A 20,956-nucleotide genomic window follows, 5' to 3' on the forward strand; every position below is an offset into this window, starting at 1 on the left:
GGGACACGGGGCTGCCACCCTGGTGCAGAAGAGGGAGGCACATGGGGCTGGAGGAGAGCCCGGGGCTCCCCCAGTCCATGGGGGAGCAGAGACCCACTCCCCAAGCATGAAATGGGCACGTGGGCTCAGCCCAGCTCAGACGGGAGCATCCCCCAAGCCTTGTGCCAAAACCGCGCTCTCCTCCCGTGGGCTCCAGCTCTCCAGGAGTGGCTTTCAGGGCTGGAGACACCCGTAAAGGGCCTGACCGGCACTCTGGAGACCGGTGCTTCCTTCAACGGGACCGAGACCCGTCACATTCAGCGCGCGCAGAGTGGCCTTCCCGCCTCCATCACCCCGGGCTGGATTCGAACCCAGGTCCTGGGGGCAGGAGGCTCCAGGCTCGGTTGCTAATACCACATCAAGGGGGTTCGGCCTGGGGTCCTGGCTCTGCTGCCCAGAGTAGGGACAGAGCCAGAGCCTTGATGGTCCCTGGGGGACACCCCCCATCCTCAGGCTATTCCCAGCCCCGTGGAGGGGCTGAGCCGGCGCCCCCCACCTCCCGCGGCTGCTCCAGGAGCCGCGCGCCTTCGCTGAGGGCTGCCGCGGGCTCCCTGCACCCAGCGCCGGCGCGGGGAACAAGCCCGGCTCTGTCTGCTTTGATACTGGCTTTCAAAAGGGGATTGAATGGGGCTGCACCTGCTTTACATTCCCCAACTTCCGCCCGCCCCGGCATGAATGTGCTCCCAGGCTCCCAGGCCCCGTGCACGTCTCCGGCTGTTTCCAAGGGGACTGGCCGGGAGGGGGGCTTGGCAGGGCCTTGCGCCTGGGCCAGGCCACGGCAGAGGGGCCCGGCGCTCGGGCAGTGGCGGACTGGGGACAGGCCCCCACATCCTGCCCTTACCCCATGGGCTGCGGGAGATGGGGCTCTGGCTGCTCCATGCTCGCCGCCGGTTACTTTTACCTGCTTTAGCCTCATGCGGGGCTGGACGGTAAAAGTCTTGCCGCTCACGCCCCAGGATCAGGACCGGGGCTCCTGGACCTCAAAGGAGTGGGGACCCAATGCCCCTGCACTGACCAGGCGCCCGGATCCTCGGACCCTGGGCCTGAAGGTGCAGGAATACCAAAGGCAGATCGCTGCGGAGGGGTGCCGTCATCCACGGCATGCTGCACCCATGCACGGCACCCGGGTCCCCAACCAGAGCCCGGAGCATGCAAAGGCTGCTCTGTGCGTGGCCATCCCAGGCCCACGTGTTCCTGAGCCTCACGGGAGCAGGGCAGGTGGCCGCATCTGGCCCGAAGGAAGCTGCTGCAGGGACGGGAGGAAAAGCAGACATCAGGGCTCCCTGATGCACCCAGCTGGGCACCGGTGGGACCTGGTCCGTGGACCCGTGAGCACAGCATTGATGCCCTCTTGCTAAACACCCCGCTGACGCATGGCACCTTTGTCCGGGGATCAAGACAGGCAGCTCCACATGGGCGCAGCTCCCCGGTGGGTGCAACGCACCCCGTGGAGGAACTGGGCGAGCAACACTGGTGCAAGCTGCATCGTCGCACGTGTCCGTGCCTTGCCCCAGGGCAGCTCCTGGCCCTACCTGTCCCTTGGGGAATGGGGCTGCCCTGGGGAAAGGGGATCTGTTATCCCGACTGCTGGGAAACCCCCAGGCTGGGTCTGTCTGGACACGGGATTTGCCCCCTGCCCCAAAGGGACAGCCCCCATCGAGGGTCCGAGCACCGCACACCCGCATCGGCTCCTGAACACGGCGCAGGACTGTGGAGTCGGGGGCACGCGGGGCTGGCAGCGAGCTCCAGGGGTGATGTCTTGTCCAGCCCTGTCCAAACCAAATCCTCTGTCCGACCTCCGAGCAACACGGCCAGCAGCCCAGGTAACACGATGCAGCATGCTACATCATGCCAGCGCATGTGGTCACATCCCTGCCTCACTCACCCAGGGCTGCAAGGTCGGGCACCGCTGATGGAGACGAGGTCCCTCACGCCTGTGGCTCTGCGTTCGCTTCCGGCTGGGCCATGAGCAGGGCTAGACTCATGCACCAGCCTCTTCCACTTCATTCCTAGATGGGGGAAAGTCGGCCATTAGCATCCAGTATTTTCCTTCTGTATAGCGACCTCTGCAACGTTCCTGATGCAGCCCACGTGGGGAGACCAAGGGGCTTTGCCCACGGTTACCCCGCTGTCGGTGAGAGCAGCACCACGCAGCACAGCCCAGGGAGACGCCCCCTCCCGGGCTTCCCTCGGGCCTTGATGTTATACGATGCCGCGAACCCCGGTGAGGGGTCCAGCCACGGGAGCAGACCACGGTCCAGCAGCCGCAGCCACGTGCAAGCCGGCAGGGACGGCACGGACCGGCAGGTGCCGGATCTCCAAGCCAGGAGCATTTCTTAGCGGCCGCAGCAAACCCGAGAGTTGTCGGATCGCGCCAGGACAGGGCTGGCCAGCCGGTCAAGTGAGCTGGTCAAAGACAATGGCAATTTTACAAAAAAACTACATTTTTCTGTAGTTGGCTAGACAGAAGTCGGATTTTTTTAAATTGCTTTTTGACACATTTCGTCATGACAACTTTGCATTTTTCCCGTGTATTATTTGGACCTATTGGCTATTTTTTTTAACCATTCTTGACCAATATTTGACTGGCCAAATCCCCAAGCCCATGACCGGGAGACAGCTACACAGCTCTGCATCAGCAGGCCACCGGCGCGCCCCCTCTCCAAGGGCTAAGCAGAATCAGCCTTCGCTCCGGCCTCGGACACCCGGGTCCAGCGCCGAGCTCTGCCCGAGGCGACCCCGCACAAGCCCCTCATTGTCTGACCGAGAAGCCGGGGAAGGGCCGTTACCTCCGCTCGGCGGCAGGTTGGGGGCTGCGACGGGAAGAAGAGCCAGGGCTGAGACTCTTCTCCCCCGGCTGCAGCTCAGCAACCTGCCCCTCCGCGGCCGACCCCGCTCTCCTGCCTCTCGTTCCTCTCAGGCCCGAGGGATGGACCTGGATGGTGCTTTATTCAGGACTTCCCCACCTCCATCTCTCCGGCGCCTGCAGGGACCCCAGCTCCGGTCCCCAAGGAGTCACACGACACAGCCAGCACGGTCCCCACCAGCCAAATAAATGCAACCCCCAGCTCCCTGCCCCCGGGCTCCCCGACTTTCACCCCCAGGAAGAGCACTGCACTGCAAGCTGAGGTCCGTGCTCCAGCTGGTTTATAGGACCAGAGCTGTTTAAATTGCACGGAAATGTTTGCCGAAACCCAGGCATGACGTCTGGGTGAGGCGCAGTGGAACCGACTGAGCAAAAGAGACGAGGAAGCGGCCGCTGCATTGCAAGGACCAGCTGCAGGGAACGAGCCGACGGCTTGGGTGGCTGCAAGGACTAGATTAACACAAGCAAGCAAGGCCTACCCCACATCAGCCCAGCATACCTCTTTGCAGCACCTCGGAGCTGGATGGTGATGCTTCCATAACATTCATCACGCCGCCAGCTGGCCCCTTGGCTGCTGGGGTGGAGCAGCGCAGCTGCTTAACGAGCCCGGAGCAGGAGGGAGGAGAAAGCCAAGCTAGCAGAGGAGGTTGAGGAGGGCAGAACGTGGACATCTGAGCTGGAAGGTGATGTCTCCGTAACATTCATCACGCTGCCAGCTAGCCCTTTGCCTGCCGGAAATGCAGCTACTTCTCAGGTGGAGCAGGGCAGCCACCTAATGACCTCGAGCGTGTCCCATCCAGCCTGGTACCCAGAAAGAAGGCACCCCCCCCCCCGGGCTGCACACCGAGGACACAGCCGGTCCCGCTCACCTGGCAGCTCCTGCGATGGGGGAAGCTGCTCACCTCCTGCAAGAGGCAGCAGCAGCTGCAAGTCATCCTGCAGGTCACAGGCCCGGGGGCAAAGTCGTCTTGCCCCCGGGCAGCTCAGGGCTGCAGACTTCTGCACCTGAAGCCTCCTTGGGACAGCTGTTAGCCCGTCTCGAGGGCTGCGGGGTGGCCGCAGGGACCTGGGACTCAGCACGCTGGCAGAACAGGAGGGCTAGGGCTCGGAGAAGGGGCTACTCGGGACCCGGGGAGAAGCGCGTATTGGGAGACACAAATGCAAGACCCGTCCCATGTCAACCCCGTTTCACGATGCACCCCCAGCCCACGTGGCCAGGCATCCGTGCTGAAGAGGAGGGCAACAGCAGGGCTCTTCCCCACGGTTACCAGCTCGGGGCCAGGGCAAGATTTACGGTGGAGTCACAAAGGCGTGGGGCTGGCAGGGAGCTCCACAGGTCACGTCTAATCCAACCCTGCCCGGAGGCAGCATCAGCCCTGTCCAAACCAGCCCAGACACATCCATCATCTGAACTCTTCCTAAAGCTACTGTCAGCCCTGACGCAGCACCAGGCATCGCATCCGAGCCTGCTCCGGGGGAAGCAGGGGACCGCAGCAGCCAGCGTCCTGCTCCTATAAAAGGTTGTTTCTAGATGCTCGAGATAGACAAGGCAGAGGACGTGCCCCCGCTGCAGAGGAAGGCAAACCCCCCAAGCCTGTGCTTACTTGGCTGGGGGAAACCCCTCCCTGCCCCCTATGCAGCATTGGTCTGATCCCGAGCACAGGGGCAAGACCCTTCGGAGTTGGTCGTGGTAGCACATAGGCAGAACTATGCCTAGATTAGCCCTAAAACAGCGTCTGGGGTGCATTTTAACCTGGTGCATTTGACAGCAAAATGCAGCAGGAGGCAGCTGCAAATGGGTCGTGTGGACTGATTAGGGCCCAGGTAGTAAATGCTGAGCTGTGTGCATCTGGCCAGACCCTCGCGTGGAGCTTCTGCCGCAAGGGGAGGCAGCGCGGGGTCCCAGCAAGGACCCTGGGCCCTCCGTTAGCCAAATGTCTCCTGAGAAGGGTGCAGAAGGGTGACCCCGGTGAGCCCCGGGAGCAGGCAGGGAGACTAGTAGAGCCCTCGGGGAGGTCCCTGGTGCTAGACCGCAGCGTGGCAAGGGGCTCGCTGAGAGGGGGCACTGCTATGCATGCCGCACGCAGCCAGGAGGGAAGTGGCTGGATAACGAGTGACACTGTTCACCCGGGCTGAGGAGAGCCCAATGGGGCATGGGTCATGCTGGAGACTGGAGCTCGGGCTGCTCCCCCTGCCCTGCTCCCCACTTGGCTCAGCAGCTTGTTGCCCACCGCACAGCCATGTGCTGCTTAAATCCAGGTATTGGCATGTGTGTGCATGCATGTGCAGTGGGGGTCAGGTGTTGGCATGTGCACGTGTTGGATATTAGGGGGGTTGCATGTGCATGTGTGCGTGACAGAGGTATTCGGGGGTGTTTGTGTCAAGTATTGGAGTGTGCGTGCACACGTACTAGAGGTACTGGGGATGCGTGTGTGCGCACATGCTTGAGAAGTATTTGTGTGTGTGTTTATGTCAGGTATTGGGTGTGTGTGCGTGCACACATGCATATCAGCTATTGTGGGGTGCATGTATGCAGGCGCATGAGAGGTACTGCAGGGTGCATGTTTGTGTCAGGTATTGTGTGCGTGTGCACATGTGTACACAGGGGGAGCTTGGACACCCCACATCTCAACCAGGCACCCCGAGCTCCAGGCATCGAAGGGGGCTGGACTTGATGATCTTCCGAGGTCCCTTCCAGCCCTAATGTCTGTGAAATGTGTGAAGACGAGATAATGATTTTCTGGGGCGAGTTTTCCACCCCCCCCCCCGACACTTCCTTTCTCGACAGCAGGGACTGGGTGCAGGAAGGGGCGACAGCAGGGACTGGGTGCGAGGTTCGGTGCTGGGGGCAAAGGCGGGAAGGACAGGGGCAGGCAGCCGGGCGAAGAGTCACAGGTGCTGGCAAAGACCTGGCACAGTCGTAACACGTACGGGCCTTTTTACTGATGCTTTTACATTTCAAAGCAGAACCCGCAAGGGGCGAAACTGGAATAGCTGAGGAGAGGCAGACGCTGAGCACAAGAGACACGGCATAAGTGCCAGACATGAAGAGCGTGCCACGGTCATGGCACCCAACAGGGAGAAGAGGGTGCAGCCCGCCTAGAAAAAACCCAGGCAAAGATGAGGCCTGTGGGATCTCCTCATCATGTGCCCAGATCTGCAAATCCCTCAAAGACTTCCCAAATACCCGGCAGCAAGGAGATGCTCTGCCCCCAGAATTACACATCTACGCAAGGCTGCTGTATTTTTTTGACTAATTATGTTGCATTTGCAGTTAAATTGTGTTTTAGCTTAGGCTAAACACAGAACAGACTATTCTTGTTTCGGCATTTTATGACTTCGGTGCCACCACCTGAATTGAAGTCTGGTAACAGGCAGGCGGAAGATGAAATAAGACTGGGAGAAACCAAGGGACGAATGGAGGGTGAACAAGCGGCAGGAAACCAGTGCATAACGGTGATCGGTTAGCACGGCTGGCATTGCACTAATGAGTTTCACACGTACGTGTACACACGATTTGCGTTGGTGGATTCCTGGCGGGCCTCTCCTGATCCTGGAGAACAGGGGACAAGGCAGCCGCTCAGGAAGGTAGGGTGGTGGGCAAGCCAAGGGGCAGCAAAGCCACGTCGCAGGACAGCAGCCTGCTGGCTCGCTGACTGACGCACGCTTGGGTTCAGGCCGTTGGCAGAGGAAAAGCTCCTCTCGGTTCACCCAGTGCCCATGGTTTTCAGCTGCAGCGGTAACTCGGAGCATCCTTCCACTTCCCCAAGGGATGAGGTACAGGGTGGACCTTGCTGAAAGGCATCGAGACGGGACAACGGGGAGGCAGCTGCCGGTCCCGGGCTCTGGCCAGACAGGGCTTCCAACCCTTGGAAGATGCCGCTCTGGAGCAGACATCTGCCGTTGCCACAATCTGCGACATCTGCATGCAGCTTTTGGGGTATGGACGAACTGCAAGGCTGCAGCTCTACATCACCCCCCTTTCCTGCTGCCTGCGATTCTGTCGCTACGGGAGCAGACAGATATAGCTTGGGAACTGTAATGGCTTACACTGGTATCATTTGATACTGGTATAATGGTTACATCTACCTCCACCCTCAGCAAGAAGCTGGGGTCAGGCCTCGAGATGCCGCCCCGCTAGACCCCTACTCGCTTCGTCTCATCTATCATGCCACACGGTTTGATTTCACCCTTTCCATTAAAAGCTGCTGATCTGAAATGTATCGGATGCACCTGAAGTGCTCCCACTGACCCAAATCGCTTGGACGACCCCCAGCACGTGGGGGTAACACACTCAGCGCTTGCATCCAGCGCGTGCTAGACAAGGCATCGCTGGAAAGGAGCCCGCTGTCTGGGTGAAGCTGGCGCCAGCAGATGCGGGCTCTAGCTGCGTGCGCGTGGATCCAACTCCCGACAAACTCCGCAGGACTCAGTTTTGTATAAAAAACTTTTTTTTTTTAATTTCACAAAATTGGGTGGCTGCGTTGCAGGAATAAAACCGGCCCTATACATAGGATCAGATGAAAAAGTCACCACGCGGGTTATTTATAGAGGAACACAGCAGTGTGAAGAATTCAGGTACATTGTGAGGAGTTAAAAAAAAAAGTCTCCACCTGGATCCTTTCGATTTGAAGTTGATCGCACTAAAAACAACCTGAGCTTATTCTAAACTGGCCCGCGGCCTGAACCAGGACTCCACGCTCACGCTGGGGACGCGGAGGGGATGGGGAACGTTTGGAACGGGTTTCCTCTGGGAAAGGTGGAGGGTGGGGAGGCCCTGAGCATGCTCTCTCTGCTAGGCACTGTGGAGTCCCCGGGCTGGACCACGACCAGTGTTATCCTGCGTGCTGGAAGGGACCAGGCCGCAGACATGGATGAGCAGGTATATCGTGAGCCCCAGACACACCTGCACGTTCAGGGCCTGGGGAGTTCCCTGTGGATGTTCCTAGGGGATGAGCACGCCGGACTTCTTCAAGGCCGATCCTCTTTACTTTAGGAAACAAATGGCTCTGGGTGTTTCGTGCCCCTTGGGAAGTCTCTCCCTTTCCCCCACAGGTGAAATGCCTTCTGGCCAAGCTTGGGAACACAAGCCCTTTGCGCGTATGACCTCTGCAACCCACCCTTGAAATGCAACACGAGGGACCCTGGGAATTTTGGCAAGGGAGCTCGTCAAGAAAGCTCTCCCGGGAGGGAGAGGGCAGAAGACCCAGGTCGCACAGACAGCAAGAGTTTTACGTCCTTCTGCAGTCAGTAATGGCCCACGCTAGGATTTGAGTCTGGCCGCGTCAGCACGTCTGCATAGGGGCATTTTGTTTCTCCCCCTCCCCGACCCTTGCTCATGGGCAAGGATCCGGCTGCCGACCCCTTTCTCCCACCACAGCCCCGCAGACAGTGGAATGATAAAGCTCGGCAAGTGGAGGGCAAGGGGTGAGCAGAGGAGAGAGGGGTCTCCTGCCTCCGCGCCCACTCCGGAAAGAAACTTTAGAAAAAAAAAAAGGGGGAGTACCGTGTTCACTGAATTCTGCCCACCCGGCTGTCTGCAAGAGGTAGTTGTGGCGTTCACGCCCCAGCCATCCCAGCCCCAACCCATATGCTAGCGCTTCATTGCTACCTACTTTTTTTTTTTTTGTTCATTTTTTAAAAGAAAAACAAAACAAAAAACGTATATGCTCCAAAAGAGGGACTAAAAACCTGTCTTTAATTCCTCGGCTGGCTACTGTACTGAACTACTCGAAGGGACGATGCTGCTACCACCCTTCCCTCCTTCCAATTCAAACACAAAATAAAAGATAAGCTGGAGCAGGAAAGCTCAGGTCAGCGAGTGGTTTTCTTCTAATTGATTCACTCCCAGCTCCATTCGCATTGGATCAATATTTCCTTTAATAAGTTAGCGAGGAGCCCTGGGGCTCAGCTACTGCGCTTAACGATTATCTACCTGTAATGAACGTGGTCAGCAGTCCTGCAGTTCCCGCTGCTGAGCAGCGGAAAGAGGAGCTCCCTCCCTCTCCCACACCTGCCCACACTCTGGTTGCTGCTGTTCATCTTGACGCCTCGCTCCTTCCACCTGGAGAACCCAGAATGTCGAACACCGCCACCTGCAACACCCGGCAGCATGGGGACACCCCGCCTGCTCCATCACAGGATCCCAAATGTAGACGGGGTGGAGGCAGCAAGATGAAAGAGAACCAGAGCGGAGCAGTTGCTCCAGAAGGAGAACAGACCAATGCACACAGGCTTCCTGCCAGCAACACGGAGGCACTACTGTCTACTGCTCTACAGCTTCAAAATGAACCCTCCTCAAGGGAGTACAACTAAAGAATGCCAGACTACTAGGGTGCGCGTGTGCAGGCAGGCTGACTGGAGGCAAAAAACCCTAAAAGGAACAGAAAGAAACTGAGGAATCCGTTTTTGGTCACCACTGTCTCGGCTCTGGGCGCTCCGTGCTGCGGGCTCAGTTAGGGGGCTGCGGAGGCCGGCGGTGCTCCCGCGGCAGGGGCGCTCACCCCTTCAGCTGGCGGTGGTGGCTGCTGCGATGGAGGGGGATCTGGAAGCAGAGGGAAGAGAAGTGGTGAACACACCATGAGCTGTTGAAGACAGACGCTTGTCGCGTATGCAAGCACAGACACTGCTCTCCAGGGGAAACGGGAGGGTCTGGTGACCCTTCCTCTGTCTCCAATTAGTGCACCTGCTTTCAGTCTTTTTTTGCCCTCGCAGGTCTGCACTGGCATCAGTGCTCACCTGCAAGGCAGGGAAGTATTATCCCCTAGCCAGCGTGAGCAGCAAGCAGACACCAAGATCTCATCCCCACCAGACTAGCACTCCCTGACTACAGAGCTGTGCTCAGACCCCTGACACATTTCTTGCCTATTTAAAAGCACTTAACTATTTTCATCCCCAGAGCCTGTCCGTACAGGCTCGAGATGTGCACGCAGCTACAACACACAGGCATCTGTACATGTGGCAGAGAGGGAAAGAAAAACAAGGGAGGATACAAAAGGACAGCTCCCGGGCAGAGCGATTGAGCACAGGGAAAGAGGATGGTGATGGAATGGGACTGGGATGCTCACTACAGGGAAGAAGTCAGCAATTGCAGCAAGGCAGAAAAGGCTCGGGATGTCCATTTAGTACAGAGGTGGCAAACCCAGGGGTGGTGGATGTTAACAGGGGAGAAGGACAGGGAGAGAGAGCTTCAGAGAAGGATGGAAGCAGCACAGGAACGAGAGCTCCCTGCAACAGCAGGCCTGAGGAATCACAATCCTTGGCCGGCAGAAACAGTGGGGTCAGGTACCCCGCTACAGCAGCTATTCGCACAGGCTACCTGCTCAGGGGCATAAACGCTGCCAGGCCAGTGGCAGCTCGTACGGCCCTATGTCTGGTTTGCACTAGGGGCCAGGATGACTGGTTCATGACGAGGGAGCAAGAACCCCAGGCTGGTACAAAGCCTGCTTCTTTGGCTTATGGGTAGCTCCAGGGTGCTGGTTTGCTCAAGTGATCCTGGCACAAGGTCTAAAGACTTTGGGTCCAGATCTGCAGCTGGGGAAATGGGACTTGTGGTTCATCTTCTGTCCAAGGCATGCACATTTGCATTAGCTCTTGGGTTTTTCACTTCTTCCCGCAGACAGGTTCCACAGGGTTAGTTTTTCTGAACTGCATTAAAAAAAACAACCTAAGACCCAATCATCTAGGAATTCAGCTGTAGCTATTTCTCAGACCCCCTTCCAAGAGCTATTTTAGATGAAATGGAAAGTGGTTTTAAAGGCGCTGTACTCGCCATTACAGCCCCTACAAATCAGAAGTGGACAACAGCATGTGGCAGGAGTGGGGTGGGGGGAAAGGCAGGTTTAAATCTTCCAGCAGACAATTGCAGACATCCCCAAACATGCAGCTCTGACAGTCCCCGCAGAAACAAAGGGGCATGAATGACAACCAATCACTTTTCTAGTGACCGCGAGACAAGGAACGGGGAAGCAGAGCCACTTACACATGCCGTTCGGAGCTGCGAGGGGAATGCGAGGTCCGATGATGTTTCCCGACATGGGCGGCATGCCCGGGGGTGCAGGGCCACTGCCTGGCGGGTGGATGTTGGCAGACACGCTTGGCATCATCCGGCCCGGCACGGGCTGCCCAGGTATCATCGCACCAGGTCCTGGCATCTGACCTGTGGAGCGTTAGAGACAGAATACAATGAAACTCATCTGAAACACTCGCACGAGCTGAAGAGAAAAGCAGTGGCCTAACCGCTCTCTGGGCAGAAAGAAGCGCAGACAGCTTGCGTGCTCGCAGCCCTCTCCCTGCGCTCCAAGTGCCCTCCGCGACCGTCCCAGAGGAAAAGCCTCCCCCCTCCTACCTCAACACACTGCTCTCACGAGGGACTGCAGTGTGCTCGGACCGTACCCAAAAACCATGACAAAACAGTGGCTCCTAAGTGAGCTGATAACTCGATTTGGCTGGAGGCCAGGTAAGAAGCAGCTGCTTGTGAACTTTATAAAGGTACAAGGGGCTGACTGCATTGGAAAAACCAGGTTTCCAACAGCAAAGCCCTTGGCCACTGGACTAATGGCTTCATTTAATAGCAGGAGGGAAGCCATGCAGCTACAAGTTGCAGTATTAAACTCATTCTGGGGGGGAGGGGAAGGCCTCCTTAATAAGCCTTCCTTGCGCTAATACCCTTGCGAAAGCAGCTTCTCAAAGATTTACACTTCAGAAGCACCAAGAAACATTTCCAACTGCAGCTGCAGACACCTACAGCTCTCAGACTGGCTTCTGAAACCACGTTTGACGAGATATTGCTCCATAATCTGATTACATTTATTTTTTGAGGGATCAATGCGTGCACGTTATATAGGCATGGTATCTTAGTCAGGAAAGCAGCTATTAAGACACAAATTGCAGCTACTTGCAATAAAGATTTCATTCCTTCCCACGTCCCAGGTAATTATGTACAATAAAAAGCGATTATAGAAGCCCTTCAAAATAACCGTGCACCTCCTTTGGAAGAAGATTCTCTACTGCAGGATGTATACCGAGAAAGAATAGAGGCTATGATGGACGTTAAAAGCCAGGAAAATTTACAACTGCATTTAGGACAGAGTCCATTTGGCACAAGGAGCTACTTCTCAAGCTCCTGCTGGAGCTCTGCAACTGGAAGGAGGCTGCAGCGGAGGAGTTTGTCAGCACCTGTAATTCCCTTTATTAAGGGATGAAGAGTGTTAGCACCTGTAACTCTCAATTAAGGGATGAAGAGTATATTTACAGTCTCTCAGATGTGCTGGCAACTTGGACAGCACCACATGCGGCTACACCAGGCTGTTAACACCCCAGGTGTCACCTGGTGCCTGCCAGCTCCCCGAAATTCAGCCCTCTCCCTCCTGTGCTGCTCCAACCCAAGCAGCATGAGGACCGAATCAGGACTGAACAGAGAAGCATTCGGGAATCGAGTCGTGTACAAGAATCGACGGAGACTGGGAGGCACCACAGGTGCGGAGGGGCTACCTCGCCAACCCCATGGCTCTGCAAGAGCTGCCTTTGCATGAGGACCCTGGAGAAGAAGTCGGTGCCTCTGGTGTTCAACTCTGGACCGGCATGAAACAGCTGCATCTGCCGCGAGGTGCGACAGCTCAGTCATGCTAGGAGGTGTTGTTAGCTGTGCTTGTAAGGGAGTCGCCACACTTCCCATCACCTCAGCTCCCTCCCCAAGCCCCGAGTCCTGGGGCCGAGGGGAAGGGGCTAGGGAGCGAGTGCAGCGGCAGCTCCTGGAAAGCAATCAGTACTGACCGAGTCTTTGAGGAGTAACAACGTTAGGGCGTTACACAAGACACCGCCTTGCTTGGGAATTTCAGGGAAGGCAGCTGAGCAGGTTGCACATCTTTCAAACCCTCAACAGGGCCTGGACTTGTAGGTGAACGCAGGGCATCGGTCCTGGGTAACACAACTGGCACCACCAACAGCTCGGCTACTTGCAGAGCCCGACTAGGCTCGGGGAATCCAGACAGGTAGCTACCCACTCTGTGCAACCACCAAGGCAGTCTGCATCTGCTGCTCAATGGCAGAGGTACCCAATCCCATTAGCTGGAAGGCACAGAAGAGGAGGATTAAGGTAACCTAATGCCATAATTAGAGAAAGGTAGTTAGCCCTGATAGTCTGAAGTCAGGCAGGAGGCAGGGCAGGGCAGAGCCGCACCCTACAGACTAACTCATCCCAAAATGCATAAGCTCTCATAAGCGACTGCTCACTTCCATGTACTTTGCTGTACTTACGAGAGCTATGGATCTCCAAATTAGCCCATAAGGTGCAGCTCTGCCCTACTTAATGCCACAACGACCAAGATCTCTAACAAGCCTGCAACACGCTGCAAGTCAAGCTATCCAATCATTTGAGCAGAGCTAACTGCAGCCAAACAGGGTTTTGGGAAGGTGCTTTTTAAAAAAAATTTTAATACGGGGAAACACAACAAGAAGCTTTTTGGAGACGGACACAGGAGAGCAAGTTGCAAATGCACTCACACACGTAGTGCACACAACTTGTGGCCGGTGGCCTGACATTTTCCTTGCTACATGAGACAGAGCAGCAGCAGCTGACCAGAGAAGGCCACGGAGGGTCAAGACCCCTCCCTTCCAAAATCAGCAAGCCAGCTTCCAAGCTGGTGATCGCACGCAGGTGGATGCGACGGACCATGGCTTCCCCAGTCAGGGGCCCACACGACAAATGAAATGGCAGACTCCTTAAGGACTCTTCCCACAGGATTCAGCGGTCTGCCAAGCCGCTGAGTACGCGCAGGGTGCCATCCGTCCTTGGTACGCACCATACAGGTGAGTATGGCCCGTAGCGCCAGAGCTGTAGATGTCCAGAGAGAGGAGACCCGATTTCAGACAAATTCAGCTGGAAGGTGCCCAGCTTGGCTCAACCCCCCACCTGGAGTAGCAAGCAGACGGCAGGAGCAACGAAGCGTTCCTCAGCTTGGAGCACGGAGGACTTAAGCAGACACAGCATGAATTTACTGCCGCTGGCATCCGCGTGTCCGTTTTGGGCCAGCTCGTTCATTAGAGATGAGAAGCAGGCAGCAAGGGCAAGGCCGAACACGGCAGGCAGCGTGAGAACACGCCACCACCGAGGGCTGCAGCCACTCAGGGATCGAGGCTTAGAGACACAGCAAGCCATTAGCATTAGAAATGGGTCACGACTTAACAGGATCCACTGCCAGTCAGAGGTAAGGGAAAGCTCCAGAGCATCCTTGGGTTTGAGAGCCCCCTTTCTCCCACCCTCTGGGAGCTTGTGGCTCCAAACAGGTGAAAACGGCAGGAAGAAGTGAAGCAAACACCTCCTTCTCCCTTTTGCAAGGCAGCCTACGTGCCTCGCAGATCAATTTAACCAGCATGTGTGAGCTCGGCTGTACCTTCTCCCCATCCCCCAAGCCCCTGCTGCTCGCGGGTGTGGGAACGCACCTGGGCCTTGGAGCAAAGCCCGCGTGAGAGCATGAGCGCCGAGGTAAGCCGAGGTCAGTTGGTCAGTGCCGGGCGCCAGGATTCTCCGCTGATTTGCATGAGACAGATGTGGGAACCGCCTTGCATCAAGAGGCTAAAAAGGTCACTGCACGCAAACGGCCGCAGAGAGCAGCTTGGATTATAGCGGTGGGGAGAACCGAAGAAACGCTGAGAGAGTGAGACGAACAGCCGGGGACGGTTTCCAATCCCGCCAGGGGAAGAGGGTGCGAGGATGAGCTGCTGACTGAAATAGCTGGGCTCTTCCCCTCCCTTACTGCACAGCCTGCTGTTCCTAGGGCTGCAGCTGCCATTCCTCTGCTGTTTACCTGTTCCCCTCCATCTTGACCGTAATGAGCCCTCCAGGAGGGGCTGCCTTTCCCAACGCAGCTAATTCCCTGAAACCCAGCACGGGGACACACAGACGGCAAAGGTCATGCTCAAGTTTCCTCTCCCATGCACAAACACAGGTAATGGTTTTTGGTCTATCCTGACATATCCCACGTTCCCATCAAGGGCAGGACACAGCCCTTTTTAGCAAAAGACCAACGGAAGGATCTACATGTGCAATCAAAGTCCAGATGAGTCTTGAAAAGGGGGAGAAGCCTCTGCCCCGAGTATTACGAGTCGTGTTAGGCACTGGGGCAGCGCGTGCCAGCCGTGCACTCTGGATAGCGGGGTCCAAATCTGGATTAGCTCACAAGTGAAACAAGCTGTGTGCACACGTGCCTCACGGTCTGGCGCACAGGTGGTGGTAGCTCACAACCTGGGGCCTGCAGGGAGTCTGGGCAGGTCAGGTCTGAAGGGCCTCTGCAGAGCCAACAAGATGTGTGGCTCAAGCCAGTGCATGCACTCTCACTCTTTTTTTTTTAAATGACTGGTCAGAAGTAGTCTGATCAGCACCACTACGCCCCTGACTAAGCATCCCGTGTCCGATACAAAGGCACGCGTGCCTGATGCAGCTGGAGAAAGGTGGTCAGAGAAGCGGCAAACGAGGAGAGGTGAAGGCACAGGAAACAACCTTGTGCCAAGGTAAGAAACAAGAGGAGGAGGAATGAAGTTACGAGGGCCTTTGTAGGACAGGAAGTTTGTCTCAGAGGTGATAGAAAAGAGGGGAGCCTGGGAAGGGGCATAAACGGGGGGAGTGACAAGCCAGGAGGAGGATTTTAGCAGCAATTTGTAGGGATCTGAGGGGGTGCAACTGCAGTCGCCGAGCCCTGGGAGAAGGAGATGCCAAAGCAAGATGGTCAGGGAGGATACAAGAGAGGATCCTGGAGATGGGATGCAGAAAGAAACACCAGCGTTCAGACCTGTGGTTCTCAACTTGGTTGGAGGCAGCAGAACCTGGTGGAGAAGCAGAGGTAAGCCGAGTCGGCACCGACAGCGGCTCTCAACCAGGCTGCCTCCACATTCAGAAAAGTGACGGCGGGATGCCCGGATCTTGGGAGGTTGCAAACCACTGGTCTAGACCACGGCTGTGGGTTAGAGAGAACAAAGTCAAGGGCAAACTCCAGATGCGAGCAATTCCACCGGCCTGGAAAAGGAGGAGGGGACAGGCACCCAGCTGGAGACTGGCATTTGCCATGGAAGCAGAAGACTGTTGCCAACGGTGCTCATCTTGATACCAATCGGTGTCAGGTATTTCTATCCCGATTAGCAAGCTGTGTTATTACTTGCATCTATTAGGCAATTATTATTGACAGATGAAAAAGAGAAACCTTCCGAGCTGTGGTGAAGCCCGGGCCTTGGTTGAATTAATGGAGTGTCACCCGTGTTGTTAAAGACAATCTGCCTCAACTTTTACAAACCTTTGCTCTCCGAGACATTGCCCTTGTGAGCCGACTTCTTGAATTCGACTCGAGCGGTGCTCAGAAGACCGCTGTGTCTGACTTAACGTTACAATTAATTCTGCAGATATTTGTTCCTTGCCAAACGAAGACTCGAGTTGTAGTACTGTTTCCCTACACGCTCCGCTGAGCTGAGGTTCCCAACACAGCCTGTAGAAGCTGCCTGCAGCTGGGGAGAAGGGGAGCTTTTTATTCCTTTGCATGCTGCTGCAGCAGTACAGCTATTTTATTTCAGAACCGGCTGAAGATGTTTGCAAAAAAGAATCGTCCTCTCACCATTATCATGAATTTCACAATACGTTAGTGTTCATTTTTCAAACCCCACCAACCCCAAACAGGATTAAGCAATTGGACTTCACTACTGTCAGTATGGCCAAATGAAATATTCTTTCTACAGCGATCAGATGCTTTTTCACTTAAAGATGTAGCTTCAGTAAGACAGGGGCTAAAGCAGAAAATGTTGAAGTGTGACCTACATAAGGGAGACAGCTCAGGAATAGCAGGCACGTGAGGAGATAAAACAGAAAGGTTTGCTAAAATTGGTTTTATCCTGCTGAAAAATCCTCACACATTTGCAGGTTTTACATGCTGTCTGAAGCGTTGCTCTCCCTGGCTCTGCATGACACACGTGAGTGTGTGTGTGTCACACACTTGTATATGAAGAGATCCTCAGGGGACTGCTCTGAAGTATTTACTAGATGTCCCATCTCCATTGAAAGAAGCCATTGGAGAGGCCCTGGAGTGGAAAACTGAAGTCAGATGTCACTAGTCTTTGAAGCGATGCAGGGAGGATGCGAGGCAGAAGCTCTGCGGTTCCAGACACTCCTATTCACTGCTTGCAAGTTCCTTCCCAGGAGCAAAACCCTCTGCACAGCAGGCAGCACCAAGGGAGGGGAAATCAGATTCCTAGAGACAAGGGTTCGGAGAAGGGGAAGTACCGTATTTATCTGAGGAAGGCAAGACCCCTCCACCCCAAAATAAAAAATAGAAATCAGCACGGGGAAAAAGCCCCTCGTCTTATATTTGCATATGAAGTAGAGGAGGGAGCAAGGCAGCTGTTTGTGGCTCTGACTCTAAGCCCAGAGGAGGGGTGGGTGTGTGCACGTGGTGAGGGGGGGAGACTCAAGACAACCTCCCAATTCTTAGATTCTGTACCTGGAAAATTATAACACACGTATACATTTTCCATATTTTGAATCTAAGCTTGGGGGGCTGTTCTATATTCAAGTAGATACGGTATCAGCGCTCCACTGGGAAGTTTCGTCCGTGCTGTCTGGGCAAGCGGAAGGGGATGCTTCTGCTGGAAATGACGCTCTCACCCGAGCCAGAGCGAGACTGTGCTCGAGTGGGGAGAGCAGACATGTGGCTCTGGTCCGGAGGTCTCCAAGCCCGCTCCACTGCGAGACAATTTTGTGGTACCCACAAGATGCATTTCGGCCCCGCTGCAAATAGTTATCATTCAGTGAATGAAATCGTCACTGCTAAGCAGTCTTCAGGATAAGGCCTTCCTTCAGCATGTGCTTCCCAACACACACTGCAACCAACAATCCCAGAGCCAAGCATTGAGTAATTAATGAGGATAACTCATTTAGCATCCAGCTCGGAGGAAAGGCAGGGTTTCCCCTATACTCGCATACGGCATCTGTCGCTTCCCTCTAGCACAGCTCATTCACTTCTGATTATACTGGCATCACTCTGAAGTCACACGTACCAACCTGAACGCCAGGGTGTGCTATGCTGGAGCTGACAGATCGGGACATCCAGCAGCTGCAGGCCCACCGCTATTTTTCTACAACTCCACATGTACAACCTCGCATTCCTGAGCAGGAAGTGGCAAATTGCTCATCTGCTGCACCAGTGAAGATGATCACTGAGCACAGCCCCACTGGCAGCCTTCGAATATTTATGCATCTTAAATAATGTATATTTGGAAGGGGGTTGGAAGTGCAGAAACTCACTGGAGAGGTTCTGCTGACATCAGAGAGACAATACAATGCAACCATCTTCTGACATCCTTAGCAGAACCACTGACCCCTGGCTGATTCTTATTTACTAGCCCATCTGTGCGCTGCTTTTTGCATGGTCAGGTTTCCACTGGTGAGATGACACAGCCTCCAGCCAAGTCATGGAAGGGACCCAAACTTTCTACCTGCAATAGTTACTTAGCGTGAGAGACCCACCTACATAAAATGCGCTTCTTCTACGCCTATGTAAGCAGCCTTCGTCAGGCAGTATTAAAATCACAGTAAAGGGACATAAATACCCTACTTCAAGCCTAGCTTTATTGGCGGTTCTTCTCTCAAAACAGGAATTGGCACTTCCTACCTCTGTACTGTGCAATCAAGAGGATGCAGAACATTAGTTCCCGATCCAGCTTCAGGATGCTAAAGAGTTACCTTTTTCCACAAATATACTAGAAGTCTGTAATCATGCACACTTCCTGGCTTGTCGTTGGGAAAATGCAGGGAAGAATTTTCCACCATGACTACTCTGTAGTCCTTTTGTGACTATTTTCTGCAAAATTCCTTCCATTATTAGTTTACTGGATGGAGTCCTCATTAAAAACAACACAACTGGTGAATGGTGAAGAATGACAGCCAAGGGCAGATTTAAAATCCAAAATCTGGGTATCTGCACAGGAGACCTGGCTTTTGGACTTGCACTCAGCAAATCATGGAAATGAGATAGCGCCATGTGAACTGCATGTCATTAAGAACAGCTCAGTTACTGAATATCAGACACTTGCTATGACAGGCTTGAGAGCAAGCTACAAGGAATGATTCACAGAAGGAACTCATTGAACAAATTTCAGCCGCTGCATCAGAAAATTGGTTCTGAACAATTTGCTAACAAAGAGAGGCAATATTTAAATAATGCATCATAAAATGATTCACACCCAGCTCTCCGGGCAGCCTATGGGAGTGTCTGAGACTATCCCCATAACGCATTTCTACTTCAAAAATGAAATGCCATTACTAGATAAAAACCAGCACCTTGAGGGAGTTTTCTTCTGGTTTGCTCAAGACTGCTGCACTGCAGAATTGTTAAATACTTAATACTCATTTCCTAGCACCCTTTATCCAAGCATCTCAACTCTTGCTAGGTACTTAGCATAACGCTCCGCTCACAGACTGCACGAAGAGAATAAATGATGCGCCTGAAGACGGACCACCAGCAGCACAGCTAGGAACAGGCCCTGGTGCTAACCACAGGCTGCAGCATCTTTCAAACGCAGAATCATTTTTCTATTCTACAATAATTTCCATTGCTGCTTTTGGTTGTTTTACCGTTAATACACCTACTGCTGCTAAAAAACCCAAAACAGTAAGTTCAAGAAACATCAGAAATTTTGCCTAGACCTTGAAAACAAAGGGAAACGCATCTGCACAGAAGTCTTCTGAATCAGCAGTGCTCCCCAGGTCCTGCAGCACATCTTGGCACCACACAGTCCTGGGAAACCCTGGTAATGGTCTGGGCACTATGGAGGGCAAGTGAAAGCCAATCGCATCCGAACACTTGCACTACGAGAGGACTGCAGAGCACAGGTTTGTACAAGGGGGAACCCAAAGCCCCACAGATGAATGGACATATCCAAGGGCCACAAGTCAGGGGCAAAGCTGAGAAAAAATCCAAGTCTGGTTCCCAACTGCCTTCTCTTAAGGGCAGTTATTCAGACCCAGCTGGAAAATATGTGGAGATGGGGAGAGCCTCTCACTTGCAATCAGCTGGATGTTTCTCTCGGTGCGCACCACCTGATTAGAGAGCAGGACACGTCTGCTTCTCCATTTGGAAGTCACCCGCCAGCGTCTTAGGGGAAGGTCTAGGTGGTGGGTACAGTTATTCAAAGCACCTTTCCTGCACTGAGCCTGCGGGAAGGTTTCTCTCTGGGGTAGCTACTTCTACTACCTCTACCTGGCACTTCCAACAAACTGCTTCACTGCTTGGGCTTCTGCAGCTCTGGCACACTGGTAGAAGGCAGTTCCAGGGTACAAAGGCAGGCCCCAGGCTGTGGAGAATGGCCCTCAAAGCAAGGCTCTCCATTGTTTCCAAAAAAACAGGCATCTGAACTACAGACAGGGAGAGCATAAGCAGGACTCTGCTCTCTGGGAGAGACCAGCACTGGTAGCAACCTCCTGTTACAGGCTTAACTGCTGCTCTGCTTGGAGCAGTCACACCCCCGTGCATCTTTTGCGCTTTGTGGACAAGCTACAACCAGGAAGGCTGCTACCGGTACATGCAATGCTGGGCTAATGACGGGAGAAAGAACCCAAGCTGTACTACGCGTTTTCTGGGCACCTGGATATAGCAATCACTCAGAAACCCGAGACTTGGGGTGGGGGAGCAGCCACATGGGAACACCGCTTTGGGAGCAGGCTTCACCAGCCTGGCACTATTCTGGGCCATTTAGGATATATTTAAATTCAAATTTTGAGTGGGAGAGGAAAACAGGCATGAAGTGAATTGCTACTGTACATGTTAAAATTGCATTCAGACACCTCCTTTGGATGGATTATAGCAGCCTAAGGAGTTTTGACTGGCTGGATGTTAGTTTCAAACCATGCAGCAATGTTTTAAGAAAAAAAATGTGAGCTCTGATTTAGCACTGGACAGGGGTCAGACTCGCACACCCCTGAGATCCCTACAGAGGTCCCAGCATGTTCTGCAGGCTCCTGCATTACATGCAGCGCCCGAGACAGCCTCTTGCAGTGCGATGCGGCAGCAAACA

General features: G+C 54.5%; 1 protein-coding gene across 3 annotated transcripts in view; it reads right to left on the minus strand.

Moving 5' to 3' along the window:
- Positions 1 to 7,338: 7,338 nt before the first annotated feature.
- SMARCC1 (SWI/SNF related, matrix associated, actin dependent regulator of chromatin subfamily c member 1) overlaps positions 7,339 to 20,956 on the minus strand; it is a 136,446-nt gene continuing 122,828 nt past the window's right edge. For all 3 annotated transcript variants that reach the window (XM_014604464.3, XM_059729271.1, XM_059729270.1), the window contains 2 exons: positions 10,887 to 11,063; positions 7,339 to 9,449 (listed from right to left, as the gene is read on the minus strand). In XM_014604464.3, the coding sequence (XP_014459950.3) occupies positions 9,361 to 9,449; positions 10,887 to 11,063 (266 nt within the window). In that variant the 3' untranslated portion in view covers positions 7,339 to 9,360. The remainder of the gene's footprint in view (positions 9,450 to 10,886; positions 11,064 to 20,956) is intronic.

This window comes from Alligator mississippiensis, chromosome 5, assembly GCF_030867095.1.
Source record: "Alligator mississippiensis isolate rAllMis1 chromosome 5, rAllMis1, whole genome shotgun sequence".
NCBI lineage: Eukaryota > Metazoa > Chordata > Crocodylia > Alligatoridae > Alligator > Alligator mississippiensis.